The following is a 23,095-nucleotide window of genomic DNA, read 5'->3' on the forward strand; positions in this document are numbered from 1 at the left end:
ACCATGGCTCATTTATTTTATAAGTTGAAGTTTGTACCTCTTATTCCTTTTCACCATTTTTACCCATTCGTCATCAGCTCATCCCCTCTCCCCTCTGGCCACCATCAATGTATTCTCTGTATTTATGACATTCTTCTCCTTAATCCTATTAATGTGATATATTAAGTTAATAGATTTTCTAAATATTGATTAATTCTTGCATTCCTGAAATATATTTTACTTGTTCATGAAATATCTTGTAATATGCATTGAATTCTATTTGCCAGTATTGTACTTTAGTTTTTTTATCTATATCTATTCATAAGATATTAATTTTACTTTTTTTGAAATAATGTTAGATTGTGAATTTGATGATATTCTTACTTCGTAAAAATAAGTTGGAAAGTTGGCTTTTCTAAATATGTTAATTATGTCTTTTGTTTCTTTTCTGACATTTTTATCCACTTTGTAATCATTGAGAAAGATGGTCTCCTACTACTTTTGTGTTTTTGCCTAGTTATCCTTATGTCTCCTGTAATTTCTGCTATATATTCATAACTGCAGAGATATTCATAAGTGTTAATGCTTTTTTGGGGACTTGCACCCTTTAGGATTACAAAGTGACCTTCTTTTTCTCACTCTGAATCAGGGCCTGGTTGAGACCCCCAGAAAAGAGGACTTGCAATGTCCCTGCCCTCGCCTCTCCCTGCCCTCGAGCTGAACAATTGAAAATCCCTTCCTGCGGTTTGAACTTGAAATGTCCCCTGTCCAGTTCCTTGCTTTAGATAATTACCCTGAAACTTGTGCTTGCTTATAATCACAAAAACTCTTGCTTATGATCACAATACCCCTTGCTTACTGATCATAATCTCTATGGCCTAGCATTCTTTCCAGTTTACTATCATCACTGCTCCTGTTTGATGACCACATTAGAGAGCCACACCACCTGAGGGAAGACTCCATGCAGACCCCTGGAACATCATGTGGCCTACAGAGGAATGCCCAGATTTTCCCTTATATATCCCAGGCTGGTGTGAGAATGGTAAGGCAGTTTTCGGAGGTGTTAACCCGCTGCCTTCTCAGATCATAAACGCTGCTCTGATAGTAAACGCTTATTCTATGACCCAACTCCTATATGGTGGTCTATTGGATTGAGCAGTGCAAGCAGCACAAGACCCGGACTCGTTTGGCCTCCGGTTTGAACTTGATACCTTTTTAGAAAACCTAAATTCCGTTGTGCCTAATATTAAGATCGGGACCATTGTTTTTTCATTTGTTTGTTTGGATTTGCCTGGTATCCTACCCTTGCTCATCTTTGTATTTTCAAAGTTGCTGAATCACATGTTTAGGTTTGCCTTTTGTCTACCTCACAAAGATGGTTTTTCTCATGCTATACCCTACATTCCTATGACTTCTGTGTAACAACCAATTTGTACTTCTTAATCCCTTCCCTTTTTCACCCATCCCCCTCCCATCTGACCATCAAAATGTTCTCTGTATCTATGAGTTTGTTTCTGTTTCGTTTGTAGCTATGCATAGTGCCAGGTGGTACTAGTCAGGGGGATCACTGCGTAAATTATATAAATGTCTAACCACTATGCTCTACACTTGAAGCTATTATAAAATAATATTGCATGCCAATTCTAATTGAAAAATTTAAAAAGTGGGGGAGGTCAATTATATTGTGATAGTGTGGTACAGTGTCAAATGGTTGCTGGACTTATCATGGTGATCACTTGTTTAGCATAGAGGATATAATCAATATATGGTAATAACTATATGTTGTACCAGGTGGGTACAGTTGAATAACTATTATGTACACTAGAAATTAATATAATATTGTATGTTAGCTATACTTTAATGAAAATCTTTAAATAAGAAAAGGTGGTTTTTCTTGTGATCCAATTTGAAAATCTGTTAATAAGTTAAGCCCTATGCTTATATATAATAGATGCATTGGATTTAATTCTGCCATATTATTTTTATGTAATTTAAAAAAAATTATGGTTCAAAAAAGTATTTTAAGATAATAAAATGGATTCTCTGGAACCCACTCTAAGGATGTGTCTCAATAACTCCACTGAAACTGCCTTTGTCAATGTCACTGATAATCCTCATGTTGCCAACAACATTAATGACATTCTTAGCTTCATTTTATGTGCAGCCCCAACAGCATGTGACAAGGCTAGCTACTCTGTCTTTTTTGAAAACAGTATTTTTTTTTTCCAATTAGCTTTTGAGATAACACACTCTTCTGATGTTCTTCCTACCATACTGAATGCTCTGCCTTATTCTTCTTTACTGGCTCTCTGCCACATCCTACCTACTTAACATTGGGGAAAAGGACCCTAGAACTTAGGCCCTGAATTTCTTTTCTCCTGTATTTATGTACTTTTATTTCCTGAGCAAATTGATCCAGTTTTAATATTTCCAATTCCTTTAACATGTTGACAACTCCCATGTTAATACATCAAACCCACACCTTTCTCCTGGTCTTCAGCCTCATGGACTGAGCGGCCTATTCCGTGTCTCTACTTGGATGCCTAATAGAATCCCAATCGTATCATGGCTGACACTGACCTCTTGATTTCTCCAGCCAATGGTCCCTCTCTTATTCCTTCCTCTTTGAGTAAATAGTGAGTGTGACTCCATTCTCCTCAATGCTGGAGGAAACAAAGCAACAACAACAAATAATAATAAAACACAATGAAGCCATCTTTGACTCTTAAATTTATATCCAATCCAAAAGCATATTTCCTTAGCTCCGGTTCTGTGTATATCCAGAATCCTTTGACTTCCCAGGACCTCTGCCGACATGCTATTTTAAGCTGCCAGCATCATCTCTTGCCTGGACAGCTGCAATGGTCTCCTAAGTCTCCCAGATTCTACCCTGTTTCCACTCTGCTTTTGCCCTTGCTACTGTACAGTTTATTCTCCTTTCATCAGTCCCAGTGAACTATTAAAAATGTATGTCAGATGTCAGATTATTTCACTATTCTTTTTCTCAAATCCTCCTGTCATTCTAGAGAAAAAAATTAAAAATCCACATCTTGGCTTTCAAGGCTGTAGATGATATGGTTAATACGGACTCTCTGTTCTTGTCTCTTTCCATTTCCAGTGTGCCACCACTCACATCTTCGTGAGGTTTCTCAATCTCTTAAGGACAATCCTGTCATAGAACCTGTGTACTTGTCACCATGGCAGTAATACCTCCCATCCCCCCAAACTGCATAGCTCTCTCTTGTCTCGGCTCCTGATCTAAAATAATACTTGTCATATATAATAAATATAATAAATAAATATAAATACATAAATAGAATGGGTTTCTAGGTTGAGCTGGGGTTCAGGCAAAGTTTTTATCTATTTTCCCATGATACTTTTAAAAACTAGAATAAACATGAAAGAAAAACATAAAGACTATTTCCCGGTGTTTAAGTTGAAATAAGTTGCTTTTTTGCTGGATGTATCCTGCTTTTGTGTAAAGTGGACATGCAGCCAGAAACGCAGAGTTTGTGAAACCCTGTGAAGTCAACAGAGATATAGTTCTACTCTTAATTCTGTGGAGTTCTGGCCCCACACAGGCATGGGGATGAGATGAGGTAGAGGTGACTTTCTGTCCTTCTATGTATCCTATTGGCACATCCTTTGTGCCTTGCACGCTGTAAGCTGTGGTAAATGTTTCACACTATTTAGCATAATGCTTTTCGTACTTTTTGAATAAGGCATGGGGAATTTTGATCCAAGAGAGGGGTTGTCTCTGGGTCAAAACCTGGGAATTTTTGATATAGCCTCCAATTGAAATTTAGAAAAAAATATTTTGCACTTGGGAGCAATAATACCAGATTTAATTCAACTCTTTTTAATTCTTCATTTGCTCCTGTGAGCTATGTTGTAAAATTATTTGAGTGGCCTGAATTGTAGCTTTCATAGATTCCAAACAAAGATTATGCATAGCAAAGTCGTACAGAAATGTCTCTTTAAAAGTAAGATGAAACATATATCCCACTTACTGATTTTTCACCAAATGACATACCTTCAGAGCTGATAGTTAGTGAATACACACAATGGGTAGCATCTGTTCTGATACCGCAAACTTATAAATGTAAACTAGGTCTCACAGGAATAGATCTTTTTATCTGAAGGTGGTATGTTAGATTTATTTAAACCCTAAGATTTAAAAGCATTTATTTATATATATATATATATATATATATATATATATATATATATATATATATATATATATATCACCAATAATTACATGAAAGTCAATGGGTAAACCAGGGAGAATAGAACTGAAATTCCAACTGAGGAAGGTATGTTGCATGTTGCAAACAAACCCCATCATAATGCAAATGTCTGGAGAAAAAGAGAATATTAATTTTTTGGAGTTTTTAAAATAGTTGTTTAACAAATTTTCTCCCTTACTATATATATTTGGTCTTCATATCCCCACACGGTTCCTCTTTCTCTCCACTTGTATTTCTGTGAGTAAAAATTGAAAGACTTTAAAATGGTTAAAAATTTGAAAAGATAATAACACTTCTAGTGCCACCTTCCAGGTTACCTTTGTTTTGTTTTTTAGCTATTCTATAACTATGTAAGTTGTAAAAACAGATAATGTAAATAACTTCTTCCATAGAAATATAAATCCCTTATATTCGTTGAAATGAAATTGATTATTGCCCTTGGAAAGAGCTGTTTTTCAGCTTCTGTGAATTTGTTTCTGCATTTCTTATCTGTATATATGTGATATTTATTACTGGTTCCCTCATCAGTGAAAGAATTAAACAAAATCTTTGATATTTCTTCATTTTATATTTGTGTGAGTCACAAATGTGCCCTCTTTTAAAAATTATCTTTCAATGTTTTTTTTTCTTCTTTTTTCCCCCTGCTATCCAATACAAAATTACACAATGGAATATAATGGAGAAAGGAGAAAAAATCCCTGCACATTTTCCTCTTTCTGGAAGGAATTTGCATACATTGTAGTTTATGTGGAATTTTCTAGCTTAATAAGCAAATCCCTAACATTTTAAAATATGGTTTAGGAAATGGTTTATGGGTGTATAGAAGACTTCAAAGGGCATAATAGAGATATAACCATTGGTTTTAAGAAGAATGCCACTGATTGCTACAAAGAGTTATATTGGATTATTCAGCACTCCAGGAAATATAAGTGAAAATCACCTTTAACTCATAACTTTAATATTTTCATACAATCAAAAAATAGAGATATACATTAAGTAGGCATAACATGAGTTATAACTGATCAGGATATCTTTGTTATGTTTTACAGATAAAAGAAATGGTGGTTTCTATTAGCAGATTAAAACCGAGAGAAAATTAAAATAAGTTCACATTTTTGAAAAAATTATTAAGCAATAAATACGGCACTACATCTACCACTAATTCTATGTACACTGGATTACATTTGAACAAACACTTAAATTCCAGAATGGATATTTTATGAATAAATGCATTGGAAAATAACTTTATAAAATTAAAAAATGACATATTAGAATTTTTAAAAAAATAAAATATGACTTGCACAAGTGCTTGAAGAAAAATAGCAGAGCTACATTTTAAAAGTTAAAAATTCCCAAAATTAGTTTTTAGATACCAGAGAAGTTTACTTTTAAAATATTGATATTACTTTTTCTTCATGAGTAAGATACAAAAGAGATCTTAATTAGGACTTCAGCTTTAGAGAAGTCTAAAATTTAAAAATATTACACCTAAAAAAATATGGGTACAAAACAAACAGAGATTAATCACTGCCTAAAGCTGAAGACTGTACAATAGATAAATCCTGGCCATAAAGAAAATCTGATCTAAAGTTAATATGATAAAAACACAATAAAAAATCTTGAAAATTGCAGTATAATTTTAATATAATGCTAGCTGATAATTTGATATTTTCTACTGTCATTTATGGCTGAGACTTACCAGTTTGTCTGAAAGAATGGTGACATATGTAAATAGTATCAGCAAAGGATTTGAATCTATGTCTTTGAATAATAAATAGCTAAAAATTGAATTTATTTAAAGGATTCCTTTGTATAAAATAATTTAGGCAGTAGAACGTCCAGAACAGCATATATCCCTTTTTCTGCGACCTTTCCATGAAATCCACAAATTTGACAAAACCTTTACATGTATATAGGTAAATATAAATGTATTGGCTAGGCCATTTAATATGTTAATTCTTACTAAGTTAAATGATTTTCCTGGACAATTTCAACTGACTTCTGAACTCATCATCTATTGATGGCTTAAGAAGCAACCTTTAATAACTAAGTGAATCGTTTAATCCATTTGATGCAGGTTGATACACTGTAAAAACATATACACATAATGACTTCTCCTCCCAAAACTGACTTTACTCATCGATCGCATTTTTGTTTTTCAGTTATTTCAGTGGAAAATAACTTAAGATGGCTTTCTTCCATCTTAATTTAAATGTTCCATGAACATGCTGACAAAAATTCTTCCTCACTGCTATATTCAAATCTTTCACTGATTTGTATTATAATATATAGTAGCTCTATTGAAATATAAAAACACTGTATATGACATATGTTGTATTCTTATAGTTTTTTAAAATAACCTGGAACATTTCTAAAGCCATATATCTTCAGATAGTAAAAGTCAGAAAATTAATATTTTAAAGGGGTAAAAACCATAACAGTAGTGGATTAGCATTTATTACAGTAGGAGTCACTTAAATTTTCTGGATTAGACTGCAAGTTCATCGTCAAAATAAAAAGACAAATATGTCAAACATACCTATTATTAAGGTATGAAACACCAAAGCTAAGAAGTTCAATAAAAAACGGCTTTGAGTTTGTTTTCAATAAATATTTTATATGTCATCGTAGCTATTTTGTTAGTTCTAAATTTCTGATGCTGACATCTGGTTGTCTTTAAAATATTTACCAAATATAGAATTCCAGACTCTATTTTATTATAAAATCAGCCCAGACACAGTATCAGATATCAACATTAATATATTGTCACATTATGTATTTGTTTTAAAAAATGTTACCTAGATTGTATGCATTTGAGTTGAGGCTATAAAATAGAATAACTGAGTATTTACAAGCTTACTTTTCACATTTTTTTTTTTTTTTTTTTTTTTTTACAAACTGCCAAGGAAATAAGAAACTCTTCATTGATTTTCTTCATGTGAAGTATTTGCTAAGTTGTCTACACAGTAGAAATGGAAGGGGCAAAGTTTCTGTTTACAGATACAGGGACACTGATTCCCTCTTATCTTATGTGGTAAGATGGGAAAGTAGCTGAGAAGGTGTTTTGTAGTATTCAACCGAGCTGTCTCCCTAATGATATCAAAGTAGGATTGCACGTCATACATACTATTCATCAAGTCTCAAAAACAGATATGACACAGAGTTTAACTGTGATGCATCAGCAAATCAGTAGCTGGTAGCAGCTCAGCTCAGTTACCTTTCTTGGGAAGGAGCAATTATCTTTCTTTTACAGGAGCAATTATCTGTTCTGTTTGAAAGGGTAAATACAACAAGGGCTAGAATACTCTTGGGGGTTGGGGAGGTGGGATAAAAAGTCAACTGCACCAATGAATATGGGATAAAGATTTTAAAAATAAAGTGAAAAGCTAATTTTCCCTCCAAGTCTATAGCCCTTAGCTAGGTCTCTTTAGGCAACAAGAGTACATTCATGCCCAAGGTGTATATAAACGTTTAGAGCCGTATTCGTTTGTGATTTCATGCAGTAGTGTGCTAGAACTGGCTTACACCAGCCACAAGAGCTGATTGTAGTCATCTTTTCCTAATTCCACATTCAGTGTTGTCAAGTTTGTAGATTGAAATCAGCAATGGTAGGACCACCATAAAAACTGGCAAACAAGTCAGGTCTTTCTTTCCCCTTCATAGAGCTAGCTGTTAAATATTTATCAACACCCTACTGAATGCACGTGAGGTCTTTCTTTGTGGCGATCAAGAAATTCATTTAACATTGAAGTCTTCTGATTATAAAGTCATGGATCCAAATCCTTAAGTTAGGAGTGGCATAACACAGCTAAGGAATACTGCCTCTATTATATAATATAACCATTCAACTTTTCTGGTTTTAAGACAATATTTTCCATATCATGGTAGCTTTTGCCATTTAAGTGTTCACTTGGACAGTCATGACTATAACCTGTGCCATCACTGGTTATACTGGTTGACACAGTGTAAGATGTACTACGAAGAGCATCTGAGTGGGAAAAGCCATTTCCAAATTGTATTTTATATTGGTTCCAGTTTCTTCTCAGAATTGCTTGAACCTATCAATCAAAAAGAAACAGAAAAGACAAGCGCAATCCATTATTTGAAATGAAGATATTATATTTAGGAGTACAACAAAATAAGTTATGTAGAAAAGCTTTTTTTAAAAAAAAGCATTAATGTTAATTAATGCACAATATTTCTCTTTTTTACTTGATTTAAAAAACTAAATTGAGTGAACCATCTTTACATTAGGAAATTTATTGCAATTACTCTGTATGTTTATATTCCATTAATATTTTCCTTTCTATGCCTTATCTTTGAGCTTTAATAATGCATATGAATGTATTGTTATAAAACAGTTAATCCATATCTGCCACTTACAAATTTGCATGTACAGCACTGAGTTTTATATCAATATCTTTATTAATAGAATGAGAAGATGAGTGAGAATATTAAAGAAGAGGGAAAGAGGTTAAAGAAAAAGAAGCAGAGGTACAGGGAATATAAATCATCATCATCTTATCATATGCCAGGTATTGTGCTGCATTCTTGGCAGTGGGGAGGAGATCAGGGTTTTTTGTCCTCATGGAGTTTACTACCCAGAGAGAAGAAAGTGTTGAACAGATAATTACAAATGAGATGAGTATTGTGTAAAACTAGGTAGGTCATATATAGTGACTTTGGTTTTAACTGAACATAATACACTAGGGTAATTTTCTTCATATTGAGTCTGTGAGGGCAAATAAGAATATTCAAATACATCTGCAACTCAATAAGCTGGACATTTCCAGGTGTCTGATGAGTGAAAAGACTGGCTTGGGGGCCCTCTGTTTCTAGGGTACAAATGTATTGGCCACATTCCTGTGACCTGATCTGTCTTTCCAATGCATATGCAGCTTTGGATTATCTTCCTCAAGCTCTCTACTGCTCTTTGACACTTTGATTGCTTCGTCAAAGGGAATCAGAGCATCTAAACAGCAAATTTCCAGAAATTCATGTACTACAAACATACTCAAGCAATAATTGTTTAACTTCCTACTAATTATATATAATTCCTCAAATTTTTACTCATTATATTCACGTGTACAGTCAATATTAAACTTTAAAATGGGCTGGCTTATTTGAGTCTTTTCATTTTCTTGTCTAAGAGATCAAGAAAACAATTCTAATTACAAACACTCTCTAGGCAGTAGGTGTTCCCAGGGTATCTGCAGCTCCTTGGGAATCTTCAAAGTCCTCTAAGTCTCTTATATTCTATCACTTAAAATCTCATTTTATGTTTTAGCATGTAGAAAAATGGAAGAAACAAAATGTTAATGAGTTTCATAATAAATACGGTACTACCAGTTTCTATTAGAATTTCAGATAGCTTTGTTTTACTGTATAATTCAAAAATTATGTAATGAGAAATGCAATAAATTGGTTTTGAAATTTATATTATTATGAAATTTGGAACTTCAGGACTTTCAAGCTTATTTCTTTATGTATGCTAACTATATCTGAAGGAGTGATTTATAGTCACATAAATAGGGAAATAAAAGCATTTATAGGACAACAAATACATTTTGAAAAAAGTTATACTTTGCTTCTCTTATGGATTAGTAATGTATTTCTAAATTCTCCAAATAACATATTTATATTAAGGTAACTTAAAAATAATATCTGTATATGTAATATCTTCAAAAATATAAGTGACAAATGAATTGACTTTAGAGTGTAACTTTTAAATAAATATTCAGAGATTTAAAACAAAAATGACTCTTGGCCAATTATCCAGATATTACTGATGCTAACTGTTTTTGATCCTGATTTTTATGCTTAATTCATTTCCCCTCACTTTGTGACTAAATGCTGGACTGATTGAATACATACACTGTATAGTCTCTGGTTGAAAGGAAGTAGAATGTAGCTTTGTACAAAATATTCTACATAAATGTTGCGGAGAAGCTGAGAGGAAGTAATATCTTAGAAGTGAATGTAGGACTTACAGTCTTAAAAAGGAAAGCTTAAATTCAATTCTAAAAGTCAAAATGGTTTTTGAAATATCTGACTCTTTGCTCTTGAAATATCTGCTTTGATTAATATTAACACCTTATTTCTTCCTTGCAGCTAAATCAACAAACCATGGAAAGCAATTTCCTGAACAATGGGGACTTATTTACGGAACTTAAAAATGAGCCTAATTAAAGACCCATAGACCTTACAGACATGTTTCTCTCTATAGGGATTTTTATATTACTCTCTATAGGGATTTTTTTTCTTCATCTGCTTCCTCTAATCCAATATCACACCTGTTCGACAGAACATTAAAATGGCCACTTTTAATAACATTTTGAGAAAAATTTAATAGGGAACGATTACAAGGAAAATTGCCATTGGAAAGGAAAATAGTCTGACGTTGTTTAAGATATGAAAATGTTTTTTATTGTTTTACATGTTTTTATATGAGTTTCATATAACTAGTGAGGCCAACTGTTTAAAACATAACATTACTTTATATGTCTCTTAGCACATGATAAGAAACCAATTCTATACTCCTTAACTTAAATCAGTTAAAATATATTTAATAGAGCAACATATATAAATTCTACCTAGTTTTCATTACAGAATGTGGGTTTGGTTATTCTCAACAAAGTATCTACTCTCAAGTGTTGTTAAATATGTCCATTAGACTGGGGAGGGCACTTCTGATGACAAGAGTCCCTATTTATGCAAGCAGTGCACATTTTTCTCTCAGTTGACTAGAGATGAGACGAATGTGGCCTCAGTACTTACCAAGCCACAGTTATTTAACTAGTGAGAAATGCAAATAGAAGTATTTTGCCAAAAATACAAAAAAAAATTAAATGTGAGAGTACAACAAAAAGAGAGACATTAAACTAAAGCAAGCTATGTAACTGAATGTGAACAGCAAGAAAGGAAGCCTGAGCAAATGATTTTAAGAAAGAAAAACAAAAACTAAGAGGCAGAGACAATAAAGGAGGGATTATAGTATTTTTTAAAATGAGAAATGAATCATACACAAACAGGGATTATATTTTGAAAGGTGAAGAAAAGGGGACGGATATTGGAGATATTGTGAAGAACTGAAAGATTTGGCAGCACCTTGCTCAACGACTTTGTATTATTGTAATTTTCTACGGCCAAAATTTTCTCAATTTTAGGGCATGGCAGAAGATCAAGGTCCGTGTCTCTTGCTTACACAGATCGAGTGCAACAGGAGTGTTAGGCATTAGTTTAGATACTTGCTGGGCATTTCTTCTAAATTAAAGGGCCAATTTGGGATTTGATTCCAATATGATTAATATTCCCTTTTATACATGTATTTTTGAAAAGAAGTGATTTGACAAATCTAATAAGGAACCTATAATGTACTGAGTGTCTACTCTGGGTGGAACATTGTGCTAAAAACTTTACATTCCTAGTTTACATTAATCCTTGTGGGACTTGTGTAAGAAATTTGCTTTTATCTCTCTTTAATAAAAGTAGACCCTGAGACTCCAGGAGGTTCAGAGTTTTGCCCAAGATACCACAGACAGCAACAAAGTGGAATCTTTAGGGTTTAAATGCATTGCCACATTAGTGCCCTTCGTATATACTGCTTTCCATCATAAAATATTTTACTAGTGATTATGTTTTGTACGCTTACAATTTACCCTTTATAAAAATCAAATCTGTTTCTGCCAGTGCAAAGGTATATCTTTCATGTTTCACACATGTTCTTTGGCATGTTATCCATTTCTCTCATCTATATTTAACTGTAAATTCCCATATAAGCAGTAAATATAATTATCTAATTCAGTTTACACAGTAATAGTTTATAGGGGTATGTAACAATTGCTATTTGGATTTTATTATCAAAACAAATGATTTATTTATTCTTCCTAATTGCATTCTCTGTCTCCACTTCTCACTGACTTCAGAAAAATAGTCATTCTTGTCCTCTGCGTAGTAGAAGAATCATGGCAGCACCATTTAAAGATGTTAAACAATCCAGGATGTTTTTCAGTTCTATACCCCATTGTAAATAAATATATGAAATACATACCTATAATTAAATATTAAAGTATATTTTAATTTTAATGAAAAAAATTAAACATGAAATTTTGCTATATGCTATGAGAGAGAAGTAAAATATTACTTAAGTAAAGGTTTACTTTAGTAGTTTTTTAATATATACATGATTTCCAATGTTGATTTGTTTTATAGGAGTTGTCCTTCTAAAGTTATGCCAGCTAGTTCCATGTGTTTTCCATCTGAAGCTTCGTAATAAGCTTCAGTTACCAGGTGTCTCAGTCTCACTCAGTTGCTGTCTGAATTTCTAAACTTTGTTGAATTTTGCCAAAATTCTCCAACAGATTAAAATTTGTCAAGTAGATTAAAGACATGTAGCGATAAGTCAAAGAGCTCTAACTAGGCTATAACACCATATAGGAAATATAGTACTACCAGTTTCTAAAATGCCTGAAACTTTTCAATTAGGAAAGCATTGGATAAAAATATTGAAATATCCAAGACTACATTGATGTGTTGTTACAAATTAGAGCATTCTCTTCTCATAAATTTCCTAAACCACTGTGCCTCCTCCATATATAACTGAGAGTTTAAGTTCTTTAAATCCTTTTCTACCTACTGTAAAACTGTTGCCAAAGACCATATTGTGGGTTAGGCAAATAAACAAAGAATAGGGGAAAATGAACAGGAGCCAATTCTTTTTCCTATCAGAGTATATGTACATTCTATGAGGTTAAGTATTGCCTAGCACCATACATAGGTCAAAATCCAGGCTTAATAGGATTGGTTCAAAAGGTAGGTCAAAAGACTAGATGAATAAAAGTCACTGATGGGAGTATTTTAAAGTGGGGCTGTATTTGCCCTAGTCTTGAACTCCAATATGACCTGAGCTTTTGGGAGGGAGAGTTGCATCTCCCTCTCCTACAGAAAAGAGGTTCTGTAGTTCTCTTTCCTAATAGAAACAAAATTTGAAATAGTTGTTCCTAAGGAATTCATAATTATGTCTCATTTATTAAGAAAAATATATTGCTAATATAAAATAATTGAAGAACAAAATCAATCACCGTACCTCTCCATTAAAGAAGCAGAAAATTGTAGAGACCAAAAGACCCTGTAAAAGAAAAATTGAATAATCTGATTTCAAATGAAAAAGATAGAGTACACTATTTGTAACCAATTTACTGCATATGTAGTCAAAAATAAAACCAAAGCTATATATACATTTAATACACAATTTCTCAAGTCGCCTTCGGGATGTAGGAATAGCATACCTGATAGTGCATAAGAATGTGCATGACGTAATCGTATACCTCCTCTGCAATCCTTCCTTCAGGTCGCCATGGAATCAGCACAAATTCAATCCCAAGTAATGGCACCAGGATCAGTGTAGCTCTCACGGCTTTCATGTAGAGATTGGATTCTGCTTGGTGAGTAACTTTTAACTTGGTGATGAGAACACGTACAATATTTAACAGGAAAAAAAGATTCACCTAAAAGAAAAGAAAATGGCAAATAAAAATAATTTCATATTTAGTATTAAGAAGCATTACTGAAGAATCTTTGATTTTATAAATCTTAGAATATTTTAAATGTACAAGAATATGTCCTAAAGAGCATATTTGCTTATGATACAATTTGCATTTCTGGAATTGTGAGTTGTTAATTTAACAAGTATATTGATGTTAATGGAATTAGGTTTTAGATAAATAAAATTATGGTAGAACTATTGTGGAACATATTTAGTTAAGAAATATCTGAGTGTTTTTCTCAGCTTATTTTTCTTATTTATTTTTTTTTTAGTTTTGCGATGGTTCAAATCTAAAGCTTTTAAATACTTTCACCTTAAACAAAGGAAAGAATTGTTTATAACAAATTCTAATTTTTAAATGTCTCATCTGTGTCAGTATCTATATTAGGTACTTTCCAAATACATATTGTACCATAACAACTTTTGTCATCTTTTTGGTTTTTCCTTTCCCTGTTTCTTTTCATAACAATAATCCTCATAACTCCCCCAAAATAGTGCTGTAATCCTCTCTGTCCTTGTGAGTAAGCTGGGTCACACACTTGAACTAGTTTATATTCACTCTACCTTATTCTATAGATAAAAAAAAATTGGCACCCCACAGGGCCTTCTGTTTTGTTAATTGCCTTCTGTAATTTCATATTTACTATGTGTTAATAACTTTCCCCAAGAGAAAATATTCTCTTTGAAAGGGAGACATAACATTTCAAAAATATAGTGTGGATAACTAAGTTACTCAGAAAATGGACAGAGTTGTGCTGACTACCTCTCTCTATCTCTATCTCTATCTCTATCTCTATTTCTATCTCTATCTCTATCTCTATCTCTCTCTCTCTCTCTCTCTCTCTCTCTATCTCTCTCTACCTCTACCTCTATCTCTACCTCTACCTCTATCTCTGTCTCTCTCCTATCTTGATCCAAGGCAATATCTTTTACTTTTGTCTATGTCCTCTATGCCCATTCTTATGCCTTCTGTAGGCTTATGGACATTAACTCCAGAAGTTTCTTAGGGTGCTTATGCTATTATCCTATTCTCTTTCTCTTTTTCTGACCCTGACTTGTAGCATCTGTGCTTTTTTAATAATACCAACATTTCAAATTACATCCAATGTGTAATTTATATCTGTGTACTTTAATAAATTGGAAAAATAATGGTAGCATCTCATTTAATGTAGAAAACAATGAACAAAAAAACAGACATTTGCTGATTTAAGCCATATGTTATGAAAATAACTGGGCATAAAAATATTCCACTATTATTCTTAGATAATTCAATGGAGCATATGCTTCAAAAAATAGGGCTCACTAAAAGCCTGATGGAAACACATCTATGAAAAGTAACATGGCTACAGACACAGGAATGTGTCTACTAAAGACAGAAGCAGAATAACTCATTTCAACAGCTGTAAGAATGACGCGGCTGATAACACATCAGCTGTTATTCCACCCATCCTACTACAGTCTTTGCTAAGCATACATTTGCTATTTTAAAGTATTCACTAAATGGACACTACTACCATCCCATAGAAGAAAAGATAATAATGCTCCTTTTTCTGCTTATAAATTTAGAATATAGAATATTATACACCTTCATCTGCAAAAATCATAAATTATAAAAATCAGGAGAAATGTTGCAATGTAGATGCCCATCATCTGAAAATTTTTAAAGGAAAAGTTCCTCTCCAAACTGATGATTCTGGTTTAAAATGTGATACTAGAAACTAGAAAGCCATCCTACTTTATTTTCTGCAAATATTTCCATTTATTTTAAATAAAAATAGAATAAGAATTTTAAACTTCAGATGAACTATATCTGAATCTCATCTATCTTAGAGCAAAACTAGTTTAGGAAAGGAGAAGAAATTTGTTTTACTCCAATCCCATAAAGTTCACATAGCTAAGAGGCACCATAGGGCATTTTCCTATCACGATATCACCCTAGGATCCTGACAGGAAGCAGGGTGACTCAGTACAGTAGCGGTAGGAGGATTCCTGGAAGATATTCCTGTAGAATAGCGAGCAATCACTTAACAATGCACTGAAGAGAACTTAATCTCTCTCACTAAACCCAAAGTACATGTATGCCCTGGAACTTCCCCTGAGCAGGATCTCAAAAATACTGTAGCCACTCCAATACCACCCTGCTCAAGAGGAAATGGGCTAGAGGAAGTCTGAGTGGAAAAAAATGATTGTGGTTGAAATATCTTATTTATAAATATTGTACAAAAACATGTGACCATATAAACAATTGCTAAAGCCCCTCCCTCTACCTTGAAATTAGCCAGGAACAGTGAGAGGTACCCAGAGCTTAAACAAGAACAGGACAATTTATCCAGGTAGAAAAATAGGCTCCTAATCTTTCTTTAGGCAAAGAAGATGAAAGTTTTACACAAATGATGCAGATTTTTCATTTCCTTTTTATGCTGCAACTCGGGCTATAATCCTATATGATATTTTACCTTCATGGCATCGTCTACTCTTCCCTCACAAAGTTGACGTAGACAAGCTTTCCCAAGGACTGTATTAGTTGCTATTACATTTTTCGTTTGCTTGGTGCTTTTACTTCTTACTGGATCTCTCTGATTTATGCATTGAAACACATTCCACTCTGCAAACTCAGTACTCTTACAAGAAAATTTTGCCCTGTGTTTTTTTTGTTTGTTTGTTTGTTTGGTTGGTTTTTTTTTTGGTAGACTCCTGGGTGGCCCAAACAATGTATCTTTGTGCTCTCCTCAGAACAAAATCATGGCATCATATAGAAATTACAAATCAAGAAACGTTTTAAAGCATTTTGAGAGTTTATTATATTCTAGTCACAGTGTTCATTGCTGAATAGGATATATCCCATTTAATCATTGCAACATCCTATGAGGTATTTATTCTTATTATTTCATAATCCCAGATGAGAAAGCAAAGTCACAGAGAGGTTAAAATCAAAACAAAACAGAACTTGCCCTGTGATCTACAGCCAGCAGTGGTAAAACGAGGTTTCAGTGATGGCCCTTTGAGTACAAAGAATACAAAGCTAGGCTGTCTCAAGGTACCCCTTAAACACAGTATGTCACACAGGCCTCTAGTATATGCAGGGAGCAAGAAAAGAAATGCTCCTGCCTCTAAAATTTTCACTAGTCTACATGAAGATATAATTCCCATGAGATATAATAAATTCCACATATTGATTTTTGAACTGGCTGTCTGTGTGACTAGACACAAATGAGAAATTTGACAATTGCTATCTGCTTTATACATGCTAGGCTAAGCACTTTTTATGTGTTAACTCATTTAATTCCTTGTTAAAAAATTAAAAGTCACTATTATTACATTCTCTCTTTTACAAAAGAGGGACTTGAGGCACACAGTGATTAGTTGAACTGCCTAAGATCACACAACAAGTAAGAGGTGGGAGAAGAATTTAAACCCAGGTAATCAGCCTTCAGAATTTAATTAACCTTCTTAGTTATGACATGCTTTTTGAGAATGGCTTAACAATGACACATTTGACAATGGCTTGAACTGTGTTCAAAAATAACCATATGCTAAATTGCAGCTAGGAAATATAGTAAAATAATAGAAGAATATTTGTCTTAAAAAAAGAATTTGAAAAGAGTTAGGTCACTTTGAATTTTGGCTGAGGAACAACCATCTTTGTCTTTTTATATTTAATCAAATGTCAGTTTTAATTACAGTCTTTAAGACTATAATTACTTTCTGTTCTTTAATGCACTATGAAAGAAAGTGTGTTAATTTGGATTAATTCATTTCCCCATTGAAATAATGTAATGAAAGCATTAGATGTGACTTCTGTTTCCTTGCAACCACACTTAATGTGCTGTATATTTGTATTAAGTGATCATTATAATAATTAAATAACAGTTTAAACAACACCCTCTTTTCCCTAATTAAAGTCTTTTCTTTATTAGAATATTACTCTTATTATTGACATAGCTATGTAGGTCTTTCTTGTTTGCCATACCCAGTTACTGGATCCATCTTCTGTCTTTCTGTGTTCTGCTCTGTACGGAGGCTCTGAGAACTGTGTCATGGCCCAGGCTTTCTTGCCCTGAAACATTTGCTGCATTTTGGCCAATGGGAGGAACCCAGAGAACAGAGCACAGGAAGAGAGAGAAGTTTGAGTATTTCTTCCTCCTTCTTTTCCCTTCCTACGCTGTGGTTTTGGCAGTAGCCGTGTTCCTCTACCCAAGGCCAGGGCTTCTCACTCAGTTGCAGTAATTCTATTCTGTCTCCTCTTCGGGTCTAGCCGTGGTCACAACTTCCCACTGTTGGTCTCTGGTGCCTCACCATCCCTCACGAATTAGTTTTTTTACTCTTCCTGCCAACACTTCAAATATAACACCTTTCTCAAACCCTTTTCAATGAAGTACTGTGAGCACATCATCTGTGTCCACTGGGATCCTAAAGAATAGCATAGGCCAGATGTTTTAGGAAACGAAGTTGAAATATGAACAATGACGGAACAAGGAGAACTTTAATTACATACCAGTAAAGCAGCGCAAATTGGGCCGTGGATAATGTAGAGGAGATGGGTGTCAGAACTGATCCAGCAGCTGGTGGGAAAAACAGAGAAATGGTGTTGAAGATTTTTGTTTTACTTAGTCTAACAGAAATCAGAACAAGATATTATCTTACTTATCATTGTAGTATAAACTTCTGGCTATGGCATGTAAACAAGCAGGAATCAATGGAAATCCTGTAAATATCAAGGAAAAAGAAGATAAATAGGCAACTTTATAAATGGAAGTCCTAACGTACGTCATGACATGTGAAACTCAGAGATACTCTAGGAGCAAAAATAACTGTCATTATAAGTTTATTGAGTAAATATTATCTGTACAGTCAAACATTACATATGGTAAAGTATTAGCGATTTATATTTTCAGGTGTGTGTGTGTGTGTGTGTGTGTGTGTGTGTGTGTGTGTGTGTACGTTTTCTTCTAATAGAAGTCATTTTGAATCGGAGGACTGGAGAGCCTAAGTACATAAATGTGCTCCTAAGCCCCAAGGCTTAGAAGAAATCCAGCATTCATATATTTTCTGTAAGATGGAATTGGCCAATATTTGCTAGATGATCACATGTGGGAAAAGTTGAGACTGACTATGTAAAGAAAAAGAGAAAGAAGAGAGAAATATTTTATGTATCAGAAATTTTCATGTTTTAAGCATTCTAAAACAGGTCTTCCAAACACGAAATAAAGAAATGTTTTATAAAGATAACCTGAATGCACTAAAGATTGTGTTGTATACATAATTGGATATATATGTATTATTTGACTGAATAGATAAATGATAGATAGATTGATAGATAGATAGATAGATGATAAATAGATCGAGTATAATTTCAGTTATGTTTCTGGAAACTAATCCTATTGAATTTATTTTCAGCATTTTATATTTTGCATTATTCCTGTTACTTTTTTAAACATGCTAGATGTGTATCATTGTTTGCTTTGTGAATAATACCATGTCAGGAGATTGTGTGGAAAATAGTTCTTTTGCATGCCCTTATTCAACAACCTATCTGTCTACTCTTAGATAAAATGACAATGTTTTCTTTTTTAAACAAACATTTTAAAAATAGAACCTCAAAGCTGATTAAGCCCAATGCCCTCATTTTGCACATGAGGAAAAAGGAGATTCAGAGCAGTACAGAGACAAGATCCTTAATTCCCGATTCTAGTTCTGTTGTGTTAGTCACCGCATATTTAGCCAAGGTACACATTAGATTATTAAATAGAAAAAAAGCATTGTATTAATAACTGACCGATGAGTACTGACAACAATGAATCGATAGTATTTTATTTAAATATTTCAATTTACAGCAGTAAGGAAAGGTTAATCACCTGAATTGTTTTAAAATGATTAATAATAAGTATGTTTTTATTACAAAGGAACTCTGCATCCTCTAAAAGCTTTCTTAATAAAGTGAATCAGCAGATCTGTGCAATGGCACTTACCCCAGCCAAGAAAATAATACCACATTAAGCGTTGCTTCTCTGCAAACACGGCCACCACAATGAGTGTGTGTAGGTAAACGCCTTCACAAAGCATCCAAAAGTAGTTACAGCCCATCAGGTAAAGATGAATGAATTGGAACACTTTACAACTGACCTGTGAGTAAAAAAGGAAAGCAATCAATATTTATTTGCTTATGAATTCACATGTAAGTCAATAGTCTAGTTTAGCTGTTAATAGAAACATGGAATTTTCTCTCCATTGTACAAAATCTCACACACTAATGATTCAGACTTGTAAAATGCAGTCTTCATCCTCGTCTAATGGTGCTTCTGAAGTTTTCGGCCATTGACTTCAAAGATTTATAATAGTATACTTCCAAGGAAATGTGTGCATTCCAAATCTACATTTAATGGATGTGTGCTTTAGTTATGTAATTTTAAGTGCAAAAGTTTCACACATGAATGACTTTACATCTATCTACATTTACGTTAATTGTGTCATCATGAACCCCTTGATTGTTGCATTCTGTTAGAAAAGCCTTAATCATTATCTTAATAATTATAAAAGCAGTTCATGAAGAGTGCGAAATGCTTCGAAAATCTTGCATATTACATGCTAACAGTGCAATAATTATTAAATAATAATCTAATGAGTCCATACTTTATCTTATCCAAATATAGAGTTTGAGGGTTTCATGTAGGTAAAAAGAAGAAAAAGTTATGGTTTTCCTTCCTTTTTTCCTGAGGTCTCCACTTTATCTTCTCCACTTTTAAAAGAAACAGGAAGAGGGAGGTTCAAATACAGGGTAAAGAAAACATGTAGAAATAAGAGATATAGTTTACTCTATTAACAAGGGAAATAAATTAAAAGCTCTCCGAGAAATACATGGCTAATTAACTCCCTTCAGCTCCAATTTCCAATCTGGAACTCAATAAATAGTGGCAATTATATTCATTTTTGAAATAATTTTTTTTCTACTAAAAAGAAAATTAGAAATGAAATGCACTGGAAAATAAACATTGGGTTACCATAAAATAGTAAAAATAAACTTGCATATGAGTTAGCTTAAAACATTGTAATATAATTGTTTTATTTAATCCTTAAAACAATTCTGAGGTATGAATGATTATTAGTCAAATATTTTATAGATAAAACTGCACTAAAGAAGTTAAATGATTTGCTAATATTCATACATCAATAAAAGCTACATCTTGAACACAAGTCCTTTAATTCCAGTTTTGTTTTCATGACTATACACAATGCCTTATGCCTGAAGGACATTTATAAAACCTATTCTTTCATTAAATATATATTCAGATTGCATGACATTAAAATTTAAATAATATACCTTGATGTCAAATATAACATTTTATTCGCTTAAAGGTAAAAATGAATTATTCCACTATATTATATGGAAATTATGGACTTCAGTATCAAATTTTAATCTTTATAGTTTTTAGATGTAAGTATCTAATTGAGCTAATTCTTTATTTATTGAGCTTTTAATTTTATTCTTTATTAATTGAGCTTCTAAGCTCTTTATTAATTGAGCTTTTAATTTAATTTAAAAAATTTATAAACATGATAAAAATAGCTTAAAGCATGCTTCAGAAAAATATATTTATGCTGGGCAACAATGATAAAAACAGACAATAAATTTTCCAATAATATATTAATTATATACTGTTTGCAATTTGTGTTTTAAACACAATGTACCTGTGTATAAATGTAAGATTTAAAATCTCTTTCTCTGCAACTTCATGACAGAACTCTGAATTTCCTTGCTCTAGAGAAATTCACTCTAAAATGGCCAGACCTTGGTCAGTTTTTAATATTGCTAATTATACCCCAGTGTGTTTCCTTACCCAGTGACTTTAGAGTGGAACATATACAAAATTAAGCAATCCAGATGCACGTGTGCAAACAATACAGGGGATTTTAGAACTTTGGAAATTACCCTAAAAGCACACATAAAGCACATACAAGTGTATTGTTTATTGACCCATTGAGTGAAAATCCCTTCCCTTCTCTGATTTCAGTAACGAGATAACTTAATCTCTAACAAAACACTTTATATATACATACATACACACACGTCCACAAATCTATATCCAAACTGTAGTATAGATATTACAAAAATTATGAAAGCAGATGATTTAAAAACTTGAATACATTTGTTGTCTATACAGATATTTTAATTTAAATGTAGCTTACATATACTTACAGATTACATAAAATATGTAAATTTGTATAAGTAAGTTTTAGCTTATGTTTTAAAAATATAGCTTTATGTTATGACAGTCTCTGTGCTTATTTTGTGTATCTTTTGGTACTCATCCTGTGATTCCAAAGGGATTGTAAGGAAATGTTTTATAAACGTTTACTGAGACAGGAGGACTTGGTATAGCCGTTTAAAAATTTTATGTTAATAAAGTTGAATGTTATATAGGGTATGTATAATTCATTTTTCTCTGGTTTTATTAAATTTTTAAAGTCAACCTGATACCAAAAATATAGTTTCCATTTTCCAGCACTGTTTTTTCTAACTACACAGTTATTTTGTTTTTTTTTTTAATTCGACTGAGTAAATGTTATGTAGTCATAAACACTTATGTCCTACCAGCAGCAGGACTCCAGACATAAAATGAGGTGAAGATAAATGTGACATATATAAATAATTGAAGCAAAGTAAGTATTCCTCCTTTTAATATTCAATCATTATAATTTGAGGAATATTGAGATATATTTACTTTTCTAAATTGGAATACAGGGACATATACTCTCTATATGTCAGACCTTAAAAAACACACATATGAGTACTTAATTATGCATGTAATACATATATCAGGATCTCTCACCACTCCCATATCTTCCCTGCTAACCCTTTGAACTTAAGGACACGTCTAGTTTTACTTACAGGATTTGTGGCCACTAAGGCCTGGTTATTGGCCACTGCAGTGAGATGAATGATTGTTACAACAGAGTTACAAATGAAGGAGAAGAACAGATTTTTGTGCAACGTAATCCTTTGGCAACTTAGGCTCCTAAAAGGCAAGAAAAAAAGTGTGATGACGTCTTAAAATGTTTCCATCTTTTTATTAATTATGATTCAAATAAGATACCTTCACAATTCATAGCAGCTACATCAAATTTGGAAGAATTACTTTTTCTCCCCAAGATTCACTCAAAATAAAATATTAATTAGGGAAAATTTATAATTCCTTAAAACACAGAGACAAATGAGTTACTTCAGTACAGTCACACACAAAAAGTGTGTTCTAATTCTCTTACTATGTGATTAAAGGATATACTGCATTTCCCTCTTTTAAGTAAAAACAATGCCATATTGTGG

General features: G+C 32.8%; 1 protein-coding gene across 4 annotated transcripts in view; it reads right to left on the reverse strand.

Moving 5' to 3' along the window:
• Nucleotides 1–325: 325 nt before the first annotated feature.
• CALCRL (calcitonin receptor like receptor) overlaps nt 326–23,095 on the reverse strand; it is a 102,252-nt gene continuing 79,482 nt past the window's right edge. For 2 of the 4 annotated variants that reach the window (XM_081051661.1, XM_081051662.1), the window contains 7 exons: nt 22,661–22,787; nt 19,743–19,896; nt 18,418–18,478; nt 18,269–18,335; nt 13,517–13,735; nt 13,315–13,356; nt 5,161–8,287 (listed from right to left, as the gene is read on the reverse strand). In XM_081051661.1, coding sequence (XP_080907787.1) covers nt 8,057–8,287; nt 13,315–13,356; nt 13,517–13,735; nt 18,269–18,335; nt 18,418–18,478; nt 19,743–19,896; nt 22,661–22,787 — 901 coding nt within the window. In that variant the 3' untranslated portion in view covers nt 5,161–8,056. Of the gene's footprint in view, nt 2,643–4,407; nt 4,465–5,160; nt 8,288–13,314; nt 13,357–13,516; nt 13,736–18,268; nt 18,336–18,417; nt 18,479–19,742; nt 19,897–22,660; nt 22,788–23,095 lie in introns of those variants that run through there. The other 2 variants (XM_081051663.1, XM_081051660.1) reach the window with 2 other exon arrangements.

Source organism: Rhinolophus hipposideros (assembly GCF_964194185.1).
Source record: "Rhinolophus hipposideros genome assembly, chromosome: 6".
NCBI classification, from domain to species: Eukaryota; Metazoa; Chordata; class Mammalia; order Chiroptera; family Rhinolophidae; genus Rhinolophus; species Rhinolophus hipposideros.